We start from the raw sequence: 16682 nt of genomic DNA, 5'->3' as shown, positions 1-16682 counted from the left end.
ACTAGAGTATGCATTGCCCATGCAGTGCATCCTAGCAGAATCTTTAATCTTCACAGTCTCAGTGAGGGCACACTCACAGCCTGATAATTCACGTATTACATATGTGGTATAACTAAGCAGAATATCTTAAGTTTTCTCAGCCTTAAGATTTTCCTTAATATCTCAATATCTCCCTTCATTTGAATCATGCAGAGATTCATAGAATCACAGAATGGTTTGGGTTAGGAGGGACCTTAAAGGTCATCTGCTTCCAACCCACTTTGCCACAGAAAAGGATACCTTCCACTAGATAAGGTCACTCAAGGCCCCATACAACCTGGCCTTGAACACTCTCAGGGATGGAGAATCCATAACTTCTCTGTTCAAATCAATGATGGATCAATCACTGGAGCTTAAGGAAAAATGGGGAAGCAAACATCTACCGGATAAGGAAATCATTTAAAGTGGCTTTAGATGGATAAAGGCATAACTGTTCACATGAAGCCTAATAAATTTTGTTTCCTTCTCTGGCCTTCCTCTGCAGAAATTGAAACATCACCACATCCCTGCAGAGTTTACCTATGCAACTCACACAGCGATGGGAGTCCAACTGGAATACAACCAGACAACCAGTATATTTTTTGGTCTAGTAGTACCAAGGTTGATAATAAAAGTCTTAGTGAATAATACATGTGGGAAAATCAGGACAGAATTAGGATGCAGGTACATTTAATGGTATGTAATTTCCCACTGTTATCTCAAGCATTTGATGAAGAATCGATTTACATGAGAACCTTTGTGGCTATGTCCCAGCAGCTAAGGAGGGACTGGTTATCTTGACCAGAATGTCACAGCTCTGTTGTATTTCTCTGTGGTTCTCTAGGGTTCTGGCAATTTTCCTTGGATGGCTTCCTAAATTGTTGGGAACTGAAAGTCCTAACCTGAAAGGTTAGGAATTGTAAATGATCTGAGAAAAAAATGTGATGAAGCACCTTTGCTAACCTAGAAAGAGGAGATAAAAACCCAAATTGTTAAGCCTCTCAATGAAATACTCTGAGTAATATAATGCCCCAACCCTAGAAATGTTCAAGGCCAGGTTGGATGGAGCTTTGAGGAGCCTGGACTAGTGGGAGGTGTCCCTGCCCTCAGCAAGGGGCTGGAACTATTTAATCTTTAAGGTCCCTTCCAATCCAAACCACTCTATGATTCTAAATATAGTTTGGGTGAAGTCTGAGAAAGAAAAAGAGTTGGCTATATCTCCAGGGGGAAAAAAGCCCCAACCGATTAAGTATAAGCAAAATGTCCTAGTTTTTAAATTGCTACTCCATAGGAAAAACATTATTCAGAAATGTTTTTCCTGCTTTCAAGGCTTTTAGAGCAAACATTTTGACAGGAATTACTTGAAATAGTGTCACACTATGCAGGTAATTAATGAAGACAAAAGAATAAACGAATAATAGTTAAGTATGAGAACAATTTCATAAGAAGGGTTGCTTCTAATCTTTGAAAAACAAAGCCCATGTAGACACAAAAAATAGGTTTAATCCAAACAGATACCTTTTGTAATGTAAATCTGAGTAGCGTAATAGAAAGAAAATCCAGAGTTGTCCTTACAGTGTCAAAAGTTGTAACACTCCTAATAGATCACATATAAAATTTAAAATCAGCATGAATTAACACAAGAAAAAAGAGCTAGGAAAAACAATGCTGAAAAACATTAGTTCACATCACTTATTCTGTCTTCAAACTTATTGGTGTATGTGACAATTTTCATGTTCTAATTTGGTTAGATTCAAACCCCACTGAAGCCACTGAAAACAGTCACAATATTTTCCTGATGTCCAAAATATATAAATTACTTCTGAAATATTTCTATGATGATCAGAAGAATAACTTTGAGCTCTGTGAATATCCACTATTATTTATAAACATGTATTCAGTTTGTTGATTTAGCCATGTTTTTGAAGGAAATTGGAAATAGCAAATCAGCTTTTCGCTAATCTTAACTTGGATCACCTTTAGGTGGTCACCTAAAAGAGCAGTTCCTTGCTCCACCTTATCCCTGTTGTGCATGTCTGTCTTGGTCCTGCTTTGGTCTTAATAACCAGGTAGTACCTGCTGAGGTATGTCTGGTCATCAAACCGAGACGGAAATATATGCAGAAAGAAAAATAAAAGGACAAAAGAAGTCTTATTAATAAGTATTGGCTCTATTTGAATATAGTCGTGTTCTCAAAATCTGTTGGTAGCAATTTCTGGCACAAGTAATAGGAAAAAAAATCTTTAATACGCAGCTAGAATAAAAGTCCATTGGTGTCTGTAATAGGATTGTATCTTTGCTTTTGCAGGGGGGCTACTTTGGGGAGTTTTGTTTTAATTCTGGGCACGCTTGGTACATTCAGCTTCTCAGAAATTCACCATGGATATTCTGGATTCCACTAGATCTTTAGCAAGACCTAGTTATGACGATGGACAATACACAATGGTACTGAGCATGTACAAGAGAATGATTTTCATATTTATTTACATTTGTATACATACACATATATAAACACAAACGTCAAAAAAATCAGAGGTTCTGTTGTGGGCATCTAAATCCTGGTCTAGGCATTTTCTACTGCTTCCACAGGAGTTGTCAATTAACTGAAAACTCACAGTCAGGCTCTGTGAGGAACAACAGTTCAGATTTTAGACTACAAAGTACAAGGTTTCAAAATGAATTATAGGCAAATATAGCAGAAAAAAGGGAAATTTTAAGTTAAATAGGATATCATTACACATGATGTAAAAGTGTGTCACGTCATCTCAGGTTAAAAAATCTGCTAACTTCAGAGGACATTATGCTGTCCCACTGCCTGCATACATTATCCCAGATGGTTCAAGAAGATAAGAAATACTAGGCAGATATGTGTCCAAAACCAAAAAATATCCAGGTCACTTATGGAACTGTAAGATGCCAATGATATTTTTAGTAATTAAAGCAGAAAAATAATATTAAAAAAAATAATGAACAAGAGAGTTCTACAGAACCTACCACTTCTTATTTTAAAATCCGTATTTATATTTTTACTCTTACAGAGGATCTTAACTCTTAAGCATACAAAATATTCAGGCATTCACGTACTTTTCAATAAAAGATAATAATTTACTTGCTTGTTTATAAATATTCAAGACTCACTTTGCTGTTCCAACATTTTGCATCTTCCTGGATTTTTGCTTTTTGCTTCACTAACTCCTCAAGGTGTTCTTCATCCTTTATAATCTTCTCTTTTTTTTTCTTTTAACTTCATACAGTATTTGGTCCAAATAAATTCAGAATGCCTTAACTCATTCCTAATAGAAATACACACAAAGTGAATCCATTTATTTGGAAATGCTCCAAAGTAGTCCCTCTCCATAAAGGAAAATATAAAGTACATCTGAATTAGTAAAGATTTATTTTGATTCTCTACTACGTTCCTTGAACAGGTAAGCATGAGATAATTTCAAAATATCCACCCTGGGTGGGAAGTTCATGCAATTTCAGCCAGGTAACAAAACTACCCATGCTACCAGTTCACTCACACTTAAAGCCTGCCAACTTACAACTTCTAATTGGACCTCTGAGCAGGCACTGGAGTAGTTAAAGGCAAGGCTTTGTTTCATACCTCACACATCAATCAAACAAAATAGGAATCAGCACTCTGCTAGTGGCTGAATCTGCTTCAGAGCCATCCTCACTTAATCAACCCACTGCACTGCAGTTTTGTGGACAAATGTTAATTTGTGAATTAAGTTTTTCCCTGGCATCAATTGTTCATGCTAAAAGGAACTTGAAAGCAAGGTCAAAGGAGGAGGTTAAGGACTTCACTTTCACTATGAATAGCATATTTAAGAGCATTACAGAAAGAAAAATTTGCCATAATTACAGAACAAGATACTAATAACTACAATAATTGCCAGGAAAACACTCCCATGAGACATGGTTATAGGCCTCATTATAGGCTGCAAAAATGCCCTTTTTTACATTTGTGAATGGATTTGACAAAAAGGCAAAAGAAATACAGGCATATCAGGTAAAATTTTTGCAATGGCTGCTGGTGTTTGTCCATTATTTTTATTACTGTTTCAGCAGGCAGAATAAAAGTTTCCTCCATGCTGTCAAGAGAACTGTTCTGGTCAATAACATATTCCAAAGTTGTCTTATGTTGTAAAATAAATCCACCACTGCAGAACTAAGATCAACAGTACCTGAGTTTTGGAGACAACTATTGCAGTATAACCCAAAAACCCTGCAATAAGGCAAGAGAAAACAATCATAAAGATGCTTCATCACTAAGAGCCTTTTCTGCAAGATTGCTTAAGAGACATTCTTCATTTACTTTCTTCCAAGATTCCATCTAATGCTGAACTAAAGGCTTACCTTGGAAGGTGTCCCAAGCTGTGTACAGCACGAGCTTGAAGCCCAGCAATTTCAACTTCCTTAGGTCCCACCACCCATGAAAGAGACATAGAAATAGTATTTGGCACTCTTCTAACAACAGACATGTAACAGTCATAGTCTTTAATTTTCTTCTCATATTGCCTATCAGCTACAACTTTCTGAGTCGCAGCTGTCATGAAAAATTACAGCACCATCAGCCACAATGCGTGTGTGCAAGCCACAGACTGTGCCGCCTGATTTATAACAGCCTCAGTATTTTCAGTTTCCTGCAATCTTCATCATTTTCTCAGTGATGGCACTGAACATAAAGAAAAGAGTATGAACTGCAGAGCAGTCTTTCAAGTCTATGCCACCACAAATCTGTCTTTCTCATGCCTATCAAGTCTACGTTATTCTAGTCCTCCTCAGATGGCAGCTGAAGGGATCTACTCCCTCTGTAATGTAAGCACGACTTTAATTACCAGTTGAGCAAATAGCTGCAAAAAAAAAAAAAAAAAAAATTAAAATACACAATAAAAAACAAAAACAAAACAAACCCCCAACCAACAAACTAAAAAAAACCCAAAAAAATCAAATCTCCTAAAAAGCCGAAAATAACTGCTTCACTGAGGGATAGAAAAAAGAGATTTCTACTTGATTTTTTCCTGAAAATGCTGATATTCCTAAAACAACCAGTATCATTAACATTTCCAGTTTAATTTACAGTCATGCAAAACAGGTTACAGGATGCACAAGAGTCCAAGTCACTGTCACGTGACATGAAAAGGAAATCATATATCTAGGGGAAACAGAAAACACACATGGCATACTTCTGTCAGTACAGATGATTAATTTTGATATTATTTACCTATTGCCATTATCAAGGGGATTTTACTTATATAGTGACTTCTTTTAAAAGACAAAAGAACAAAGACATTTAAAAGCATCTCAGAACAAATGTTAACTACAGGAAAACACCGCACTTCCTTTCTTGCACACGAAACAATCTCAAGCACCCCAATTTCCACCAAGACTACCAAAAACCCCAGGAAAACTTTCCACGCCACCCTACAACTACTAATCAAGCTAACAGCTGTGACACAATGACAATTTAGAGGGAACTGAACAAAATCTTGCACAAAAAAACCCTTTAAAAAGTGAAGTGTCACAAGGCAAGATGAAAAAATTCCAATATTAATAAAAAATGAAAAAGTAGGATCAGATGCTCAATCTTCATTGAAAAATAGGTTGGAGGATGCTATCTCAAAAACCCATATCTGTTGTTTTGATATATTTACAAATTATTTGAAAGGACAGGAGTAGTGAAATTAAAATTATGATAATATGATTACAGCAGGAAAGGTCAAAACAAGCTAAAAAACTTCAGAAAAATTTCAGGACAAACTAAGCAACTGGGGAATAAAACAGTACATACCATTTTGTGTCCAAACTCGAAGTAGAAGATCAGAGAAATTAGGCACATCTTAAAATTCTAAATTCACTGTTTCTATTTGAGAGAAATGTTAATATATTTCCACAAACACCCAGAAAGTCTACTCAACATTTAGCAGAGTTAAAGAAGACAGTTAAATTAAGCTAGAAATGGGATGGAAAATATTAGAATAAGAAATGAGAGTAATACATCCCTCTTAAAATCAGTGTTGTGGCTTAAGTTGGAATACTCTTTGTATTACCTTTCAATCCATTTCAGAAAACTATATCACAAAAATGAAAATAAATCATAAGGCATCTTAGAAAGGTCCTAAAATACAGAATTCTTCTTAAAGTACATTGAAAACAATGAAAATTGCTTTTGAAAAAGAAAGGAATAATGAACAAAGAAGAAGCCAAAAGTCACAGAGAATATAACCTAGTGAAGAAAGTTGACAATACACAGAAGTATTATTGCACACACCTTAAGGCTTCAGTTCTTAAACTACAGCAATTTGCCTACAACTGGAGGAAACTGAATAGCTGCTGATCACACTCTATTAGTACAAATCAATAAGGAATGAAGTTTAATAGTATGTATATGATGGAATAGTAAAAATAAAAGAGAAAGAAAATAAGAAAAAATATATTTTTAACAATATTTTTTTCTGGTGTTACATGATAAAATCACCTCTAGCAACAGTTACTATAATCAGAGTATCTGAATGCATAGTAATAAATCACATGACATTTTGGTAATACATCTTACTCAGTACCTGATCTTTACCGTAATTAAAATCAACATGAGGTTTGCAATGAACTTAACAGTTTAGGGAATCAAGGTCCGTGCTTTCTGATTTCTCTCAGCTGGAACCCACAAAGGAGTTAATGAGTATTTGATCAGATCATCTCCATATACATATTTAAACAATAATTAAAATTCCAAACATTATGAAGACATTGTGGAGCTTGAATTCCCAGGCTCATATACACTAAAAACAAGTATTATTTCATACTCTTCACACACCTCTTCTTTCGCTTAGACATACATACATGGTGATATTAATTGGAGAATTATGTGGCAATTTTCAGAAGTCACAACAGCTTTTCCAAGTGTTATTACAAAATTCTGATCTCAGGTTTTGTGTAATAAAACACTTTAGCTAAATATCTGATGACAACTTTATTTTTCAGATACTAATATTCTTTTCAGAGTGTAAACTAGGTTCTGATATTAAGAAGTTAAATCTTAGTTAACTAAAAACAAATGTGTTGACTGTGGATCTACCTTAGAGGTAATAAGATATAATTAGAAAATTATCACTAGTATAATGTCAAAATTATCCTGACTCAATAAAACCGAGACTTAGAAATTCACTGTAAAGATTAGCATCGAAATAGGAAAAAAAAATTAGACATGGTGAAAAGCGAAACAAGTCAGAGAGAGACACTTAGATCTCCAGTATTGCTAAGCTACCCATCTTAGAGAAAAATACATTTTTTGATCCTATACTGACTCATCCTTCCTGAGGCATGGACAGTTTGGATCATATTACAAGTGCATTGACACTTTACGAGTGCAAGGCCAGAACTCCTCAAACAGCAGCATCATTGAGTGAATGCATGTTATCAAGATGCCTCCTGCTTCCATACTGGGGGTGAACTTATTACAGGGAGAGCTGAGATCCTTCTTTAATTCCGCTCTTTAGTGCCAACGACAAAGAGATCCATGGTGATGTGATATCTTACAGAAATGGGATTAGTGCATCTAAGCAACCTTCTCTTGTTTAAGAATGTGTCAGAGAGGTTTCTGCTCTGACTTGCAAGCACAGATCTCCCTGAATAGCAGACATCAAAAGCACCAGCCATATTAGCCAAAGAAATAAGTTCCTGATGTTGATAATACCTAGGTCAAAATATACTGTAAGAGTGCTGCGTTTTTCAAAAGTCAGGATTACTTTCTGCTTCAAGGCTAAGTAACTTCTAAGATTCTGATGGAGGCAGCAAGTACTCCCCTGGGACTAAAAGAGGTGTTTCAAGGTCCTGAGTACTAAACAGTTTTTGGAATAAAGTTGCTGATGTTTGTAATCTAAACAAACTGAAAATGAAACAACCAACTCACATTATTTTAATCAGGTGCATCTCTTAACTATGGCATTTAGAGTACCATAAACAGTAAGAAAAACAATCACAGTTATTAATTCCAATAATTTCTTGAAGAACTGAAAATTTTAAACCAAGAGAAAATGTCTACGGCTACTACGACCTCTTCTTTATGTGTCTCTGAGAGTGGGTCCTTTCACAGAGGTGATTGGGATACCTTACTCCCAAATCCCGCTGTGTGTCTTGTTTTATTCAAACAAATCTTACTAAAGAAGTTTACGTACAGTTTAAATCAAATAATAATTCTTTTATTTTGTACATCAAATGAAAATGTCACTCATGGTACCCTCTACTCTCCCAGTTACTTGAAGATTTTGTTTTGCACTTCATGGTAGACAAGCCTACAAAAGAGATTTCACACACTGAAGGCAGGCATTACAAAGGGCGGTGTGTAAGTATACTGGTTTGGGCTGGGATCCAGTTAATTTTCTTCATAGTACCAGGTATGATGTTATGTTGTGGTGTTGTGCTGGAAATGGTGTTGTTTCCACACAGGGCCAATAGCAGGGCTTACAGAGAGTCAAGCCCTTTTCTGCACCTCACCCTACCAGCAAGCAGGCTAGGGGTGCACAAGGAGTTGAGGGGGGGACAGCCAGGACAGCCGACCCCAACTGACCAAAGGGATATCCCACACTGCATGGCATCAGGCTCAGCAAATCTAGTTGCAGGGAGGAAGGGGTTGTTTGTCAGTGATGGTGTTTGCCTTCTCAAGCAACTGTCAGATGTGATGGAGGCCAGCTTTCATGGAGATGGCTGAACACCTGCCTGCCCATGGAAGTGGCAAATTAATTTCTTGCTTTGTTTTCCTTGTGTATATGGCTGCTTCTTTTTCTTTTAAACTGTCTTTCTTTCCACCAGTGGCTTTTTCACTTTTACCCTTCTGATTCTCCACTCCATCCTGGCTCAGGGGAAGTGAGTGAGACACTGTGTGGGGCTCAGGTACCTACTCAGGCTAAACCATGACAATCAGTTTTTCACATTGCTTACTTTTTGTCTTTTTAGAATGTCTGGCCCTGTGCTGCTGGCTTTAAACAATGAAAATTACAAAGTTTATTTCTGCTAGTAACAACCTCTGGAGTTCAGTGATTCCTTGGCAGAGACGGGTTGGCCTGTGGCATAAGATCCTTAGGTATACACAGATGACAATGATCTTTGGCAAAGAGGCATCCACTGAGCAGAAGTGAATAAAAGCTCTTACAGGTATTACACCTGTGCTGGTGCTAAGAGTAGCTCTTGTAGTTCACAGACATACTTAAATGCATAAAGACTGTCACGGCGTTGTGGGATCACCCAGTTGTCCTGCAGACACAGGCAGCCCATCTCTCTGAGGAATACAATGCTCTTGCCAGGAACTTCATGAAATTCCACTGTTAGCCCAATAAATAGAATTCTCCTCTACAAATTATCTCCTCTACAAAACATCAGTATGTTCTATTCAGAGTACTTCCTGTGAGCTGAATGAATCAGTGTATGGAAACAGAGATCCTGTAGTAAGAGAATTTCAGTGTCTTCATTTTGAAGGGACATGGCAGTAACCTGAGATGATAAATGGATCTGCAGATAACACACACACACTTTAAAGTCATCATTTTTTTAGAAAATATGAAATTTGGTAACAAGAAATATTTCTTCAGCCCTGTAAATGCTCCTTTACAGCTCTTGCATAAACTAATGAGGTCAAGTCTATACTGACTTCAAATGAAAATGATCCTTTAGAAGAAACAGGGAACGGGAGATTGGAAATCCCTTGAAATGATAGTGCTAGATGGGAAATTGACATTTACTGAAATGAGATTACCAAGGACACCAGTTTGTACATACAACTCAACCATTAGCTTTAGTCTTAGTGCCTTGAATAAAGCACCAGTGAGCAGGACAGGTTTTCAATCCCTGCCGTACATGAGGCACTTTTTAACACCAAGTCTCTGGAATACCAGAACAATGGTATTCCAGAGAGTTGATGCTGACTCAACTCAGGTAGTGCAGAGTACAGCTTGAATTATGAAACTGGAATATAAATTCCTAGTGAACCCAGGTATTTCTGAATGAATAAGATGGACCAAATTTAATGACTTACTATGAAATTTATATACTCCATAATTACCATGCACAGTTTTTAAAATACCTGCTTTTGAAGAGCAGGTGCTGTCACATGGCTGTGGTACCGAAGTGTCTGTTACAGCCACTCAAGATATTTCAGAAATTTATTGCTGCCTTTCAGTTATCCCTGGGAGCTTTCCTCATCTCAAGTGAAAAAGAAAAGGCCACTGTGTCACTTGCTACTTTGCCAGATAAAAGCTGGCAATGAGCCATGGGCATATGCAGCAAAGTCAAGTGTAGCCTCCTACCAAATATCAAATACTTGATATTCTTGTTCTTTGGCACAGTTTTTCTTGGTGCTGACTCTTTGTTTATTCAAAGATAGAAAGGAAGGATTACTTGTCAGTTACTGGGCATTGGTGGTGTTCAATTGTTACTATAGCTCTACTTGATAATGCAGGGGTTAATAACTTGACAAGAGGGTACAGCAAGGAAACTCCAACATAAGTCACTGCCATATGGAAGGTACCAATCCAATAAAGTAATTTTGCTGGTTTGTTAAAAAAAAGAAAGGTAGAAAATGTAATATGATAAATTCCAGTAATTTGTGCAGTGAATAAGAATGAGAGCAAAACGTCCTGTCAAAAGGATTAAAAATTCATAAGCAAGCAATATGAGGCAAAATGGCACGCTTTAGGAGTTGATTCATGGAATTTTATATTTGGATATAATTCAGGACATCATGTGTTCCTAATTCTGCTAATGCAAGCTAAGAAAAATTATGTATAATTCTATTATTTTAATTGAAGAACCAAGAGAATTTAAAATAATTTCTAAAAGCAAATTTTCTATAGTTTGATTGCCACTATTAAAACCAACAGGAAATTATAATGCCATAGTGGATAGCTCTTATTTCTATTGACTCAATAGCATATCAGCATATTTAATTTTCTCATACACACATGCATCTTTTTTTCAGATTCTTCATCAATTCTTTTCATTGTCTTTTGTGTTGCTATGAGTTTGCAATGAACTTCACTGTATATTTTTGATGTCAGAAAACAAGTTTTCTTAAAGATTTGATATTAAAAAGCATATATAATGTTTGAAATAGAAAACAATTCCAAGATTTGTCTGATCCTTGTCAGTTTAAAAATTGATGTTTAAAGTTGAAGTGCCAGGGAAAGACAACAGACTGTGTTGTAAAATTGCATAATTTAAAGAAATGTTAGCAAGAGGATTTTTATTCTGTCACAGAATTTTGGAGTTATTTTGAAAAGGTGGCTACTTTCATGGGAAGATAGTGACCTCTGGAGCAGAAAGAAAGAAATAATGTGCAAAGAAGCCACTGAGGTTTCACTCAATAACCTGACAAAATCATTACTGAAACATCTCTTAGAGGCTGTGCAGCCTTTGCAGACAACACAATGACCATATTTTTTAATGGGATAGATAATATTAGGGCACTCCATTTGTAACAGCTCTCAAATAGAGATATGCATCTGTGTTGTCTCTGCTTTTTAAAATATTACAAATACAAACTAATAACATGATATAGAATCTTTATGAGAATCTAGCTTAACTTCACTGTTTAAACTAGGATTATTAAAAAATAGAGATTCAAAATTAAATTATTATTTTAATTGCAAAGGTAACTAAGTATCAGCTGCTTTTTTAAGATCATGGCAGGAAACCCCAAACCTGAGTAACAAACAGTTAAATCAGAGCACAATAAAAGTCATAGATCATTTACTTGACATTTAAAAATTCTGTTGAAATGAAACATATAAATAAGACAAATACATATATATAAAGATAAATAAATACAGTAACAATAACCCTATCTTCTTGTGATATGTGGTGACATTTTTTGGAAAGAAAATAAAAGAAAACCGTCTGGAAAAAAAGAGAAGTTTAACATAGCCTTCAAAAATATTGTAAGTTTATTTCATGAGTTTTATTTCAGTACATCTCAATATTTTAGCTGCATGTAATATATTTTAGGACATTAACATGAAAAAAAGAGATACAACTTTAAAAAAATGTTACCAACTTGATTTTTAGTTAGAATTTCAAACATATAGCACTGATAGAATGGCAATGTCTTTCATAACTCAGAACTAATTCATGATAGTTCTTCCAGTATTTGTGTAACAGGCAATTAACTTTTTCATTTCAGAAGTATTTTGACACGACTGCAGAGTTCCCTAAAATTGAATTCAAAATAAAACAAATTAAAAGAAACAACATTATGAATCACTTACCAAAAAAAGGACCAATTTAGACTCTAAGTACCTTGAAAAAGAGATTGCACTCTAGATTTTTACTTAAAAGGTATTAGAGAAAATATATTGAAAACATAATATTTTTTCCTAATATCTGAACTTGAGGTAACATGGTATCCCTTCAGTTTTAAAAATCAATTTTAAGCTACCTGCAACTTTGTTCTACTTTATCTAGACTGGCATCCTCCACATCAGGCATTTATCATTAAAAAATTATTATTAATATTACAATAAATAAATAAGTAAATACATTAGGAAAAACGTACATCAGCACAAAAGAATAAATCAATCTTGTAAACTTTTTGGACAGGTTCTCACGTCTCCATACTCTGAAACACAGATGTCTGTGAAAAAAGTGAAGAGAATCAATGCAAATATCAGAAATGTGGCTTCTACCTTTCCCTGGAAAAATCCCACATGAGATCATCTTACAAAGTCAGAATTACATTCCATGTATGCTTCAGAGGCTTTTATTAAAAGCTAACAGCATTATCCTCCCAGACTCTGTTGGCACTGAGTGCCTCTATGTAGTGATACAGGCATTACAAAATGTAAAGCAGAAGACTTTGGTACTTCTAGAAGACTGCTGTTCTCTAAAAGGGCACCTACACACTGGAAAGAAACTAAAAGAAACTTCTGCATCTAGTCTAGATTTACCTTTCCATACACCCTCCGCAGCTTTGTCCTTGGATTCAGCTTTTTTTCCAGCAGAGGGCTGTGTTTCTTCACGAAGTCTATTTCCTCCCGAATCTCTCTCTTGGCTGTTTCTTACATATTTGGTTCTGTACCTGCAGCAGCTGACAGCTTTTACAATCAAAATGCCATCGTAGCTCCAAGGTATCTTAAACACACAAATAATATTCTGTTAAAAAGATAATTAGCATAACAAAATGTGAATATCTGAATGACACCACGAATAACTAGTGAGATTAGGAAATATCTTGTCATAATGCTAAGACTCGCAAAATTTTGCGATAAGCTTCTTTGAAGGCCAAGAAAGGACATTGAGGAAAAAAAGATCACCAGATATTGCATTAGGAGTGGATCTTGTTTATAGACTCATACTCAGTCATCCTAATACGTAAGTCAGGCAACTGTTCAAAGCTGGGGTGGTTTTGTTTTTATGAAGGAAATGAAAACACCTCGCCTTAAGGCATATGTAGAGGAGGCTATCATGACACAAGAACAGATCTACCGAGCTTCCTAGCCTCCAGCTATGGTGATGTATGACATATGTTGGTGCAGAGAAAGAACAGGGCAAGTACAGATCCCACATCCTCTTGATACATAAACTATTTTCAGTTCATGGACAGTTCCCGAACAAAAAATGGTTTCAGGAAAGTTAAACTAAAGATACAAACTCAAAACCAACACACAAGACATATTCTCATTGTCACACAAAACATATTCTTGCTGCCACACAGAAGTATTATCTTGTGACTGCCACACAGTCAGTCTTAATTAAGTTAGCTGCATTTTCTTTTCTGACTTTGGCATAAATTTCCTATGGGTCTTTACAAGAAAATAGGTGACTAGACCGCTGGTTGTTGAATAGCAACATGTGTTTTATCTTATTTTGCCTAGGAAAAAAAAGCTTATTACAGGAGGTGTTCTGCAGCAGGTGATGGGAAATTTATTGGTATAAAACTACAGAAAGTAGAGTAAGAATATCAGATGAGAAAAAAAAATCAGATAGTATCTCAAGAACAGTAAACTTTGCCATAAATTTGAGAGAGAAGCACATTTTACTGATGTAAAAAACACTGTAACTCTGAGAAGTAGCTGTGAAATATTCAATGCAATCCTTTAACAGTCAATAAATCTTGCTGTGTTAACAAGACACAAATCCAAAATTTGCAAAAATTATTATTTCTTTGCTACTAAAAGTTAGACATATTGCAAGAACAAGTGGCTTTTCTACATTGTACAAAGTGGTGCCTAACATCAAGATGAACAAAATTTCACTTATATTGGATTTTTTTTCAATTTCAGAGAAAGTAGTTTCTGAAGATTGTTACATCAATGTAATTACCTGAGTGTGCTACAGGACATAGATACAGCAGGAACTAGGAATAACAGAAATCAAGTTAAGTCTGAAGAAATAACAGGATCCAGTGTCTACTCTGAATGGCAAACTCTTAATTAATCTCCTGGGTTTTTAATACTTAGATTAGAGATAATTACAACATCCCTGAGGGTCTTTATCCTCAATTCCATGTTAGCATATTTTTTGTCTTAAAGATTATACTATGAAAGTCATAATTCTGAAAATTAGGGAATTTACTCCAAGGACATGACACCATACTGGCATAGGCCACTGATAAACCAAGGGAGAAGAAACTCATAAATTTTCACAGCTAAACTTAATACTTCTTTATTTCACCTTCTAAAAAAATGCTGCGTCATTGCTTACACTAACAGAACAGAAAATGTGCTAATTACATTCTACAATTCTAATCTTTTGTCATATAAAGAAAATGCTAAACACTACAGAAAAAGCAGCAGAAATTTATAGCAACACACAAAGATAATTTACAGCTACATCACTGTAGGTTGGAACATCAAAAAGTAAAAGGTAACAACTCTGCAGCTCAAAACTTGAGCTACTATGCCTGCAATTCTTTACTTCTGTAAAATTGACCTTTCAGTGCCACAGATTAGCTCCTGAAAGCATTTTCTAACCTGTCGATGATTTTTAGTTCAGAGTCTTTATTCAATCTCTTCCTGTTTTCAGAGCATCATGTACGGTCCGGTCAGTAAGAGGCAATTGCTTTTTAGATGAGCAATCTCTGCAGACTGGGAGCACCTTAACACAGGTTTCTAATTTCCAAGTCAAAAGTTAGCCATTGACTAAAGTAAACAAACAAATACTCTTCTCCTGTGTTGTTAGGGAGGTACTCTTTTACACTTTGCATTCAGGAATGGGGGTAGAAAGCATTTGGGACTAAACTGGCTCGCCTCCATTCCACACTGATCTTCATGTAGTGCTTGCCCACCACTAAACAGTCCTGGAGGACTCTTGCACTGCCACCATGCTCTGGACCGTGAGGTCTCTGTCAAAGACCTCTGGGTGATGTGCACCAGAATATGCACATGAGTACAACCTTGATTTTACATCAAGCAACTCACTGTGACAAATTATGCTACTTTCCTAAAGCCTAGGTTCAGGCGATACCTGCTTTTGCCCACGAACCAGAACACAATTAACAAACTGCTAAGTAGCTCCTTTTCTTCTTTTTCCTTTTTTTTTTTCCCCCCTTAATTTTATTCTGAAGATACCTACAAAAGGTAATGAGAACGTCCTCAGAATCTGGGGTTTTAAGGATACATATCAATGGCTATGTAAAATAATTTTTATTAAATATGTGAGAACTTTGTTCAAATTTATCGGATTTTAACTTTTCTCAAAACAAATAATTTATTTTTTATTTCTAGTTTAATCTGTAGTTTAACTCAAATGTATCATTATGTATTATTATTTTATAATTATGTTTCAGCTTCTCATTTCTTGCCCCAAACTAAGTATTCATTATCATCTTGTTTTGTCTACTCTTATGTTATTTCTCAGAAAATGCTGAACATTTAATAGCACTTCCCTTTTTTTTTCCCAGATATGTATCCAAGTGTACCAAATTCAGAAATGTAAATATTGTAATCCTTTTATAGGAACACAACTATAGTCATATCTGGATTTTTACTCTTGTTAATGAGCTGACTGAAAAATTACAAATATTTTTAATTTCAAAGTCAGTACCTTTTTACATGGCTGCGAGGAGTGGCTGAAGCTTCCAAAGTGACATACAATCAATATTCATGCCAAGCTTCTTCCTTCACTATTTCTCCAACTCCAAAGATTTTTCTCCCTCATGATCAGCCTTTAGCTGTTTAATTAGTTCAGTAACTTTCAATAACAAAGCTTCTGTTTCCTGCTTCAAAGTTAACGTCTATGCCATCTTTAAAAATACATTAGAAATATTTTTTTAATGAAAACTTAATCACGTGCTCCTTAGTTGAGCTTCATTCTCAACACAAAGCTGGGCTGTTCACTGTAAGCACAATTGGTTACATTTCTGTCTTTAAAAATAGATTACAATTTTTCCTTATGAGGGCTTAAACACACGCTCTGAATTCCAGCTCCTTTCTCAGGATAAAGCTGAATCTTCATATCTATCAAGGCACATTTGGTCACAAACACACCTTTCACATTCTATAGGATTTTCCTCCAACTTATTTCCAATGCAAAGCACAACAAAAATGTGTTAATATAGATGGCATAAAATTTTCGTCTTTGTGTCTTTGCTTGGGTAAGTAATCTCCAAATAATGGTACAAGTTCCTATTTATCTCAATTTTGTCAATAATAATTATTTGATTTAATTTTTCT

The 16682-nt window shown here is 35.4% G+C and overlaps 1 protein-coding gene across 1 annotated transcript in view; it reads right to left on the bottom strand.

Moving 5' to 3' along the window:
* The window catches only part of CCDC178 (coiled-coil domain containing 178), a 149972-nt gene that overhangs the window by 119084 nt on the left and 14206 nt on the right, over positions 1-16682 (bottom strand). Inside the window, 7 exon segments of the mRNA XM_066184002.1 lie at positions 3153-3252; positions 3254-3314; positions 10931-10979; positions 10982-11084; positions 12969-13069; positions 13072-13161; positions 16054-16243. Coding sequence (XP_066040099.1) covers positions 3153-3252; positions 3254-3314; positions 10931-10979; positions 10982-11084; positions 12969-13069; positions 13072-13161; positions 16054-16243 — 694 coding nt within the window.

The sequence above is a fragment of the Chamaea fasciata genome, unplaced genomic scaffold, assembly GCF_029207755.1.
Source record: "Chamaea fasciata isolate MVZ Bird 193981 ecotype frontalis unplaced genomic scaffold, bChaFas1.0.hap1 SCAF_1, whole genome shotgun sequence".
NCBI lineage: Eukaryota > Metazoa > Chordata > Aves > Passeriformes > Sylviidae > Chamaea > Chamaea fasciata.
The sequence above is the reverse complement of the archived record's forward strand: the minus strand, read 5'-3'. Positions and strand labels throughout refer to the sequence as shown.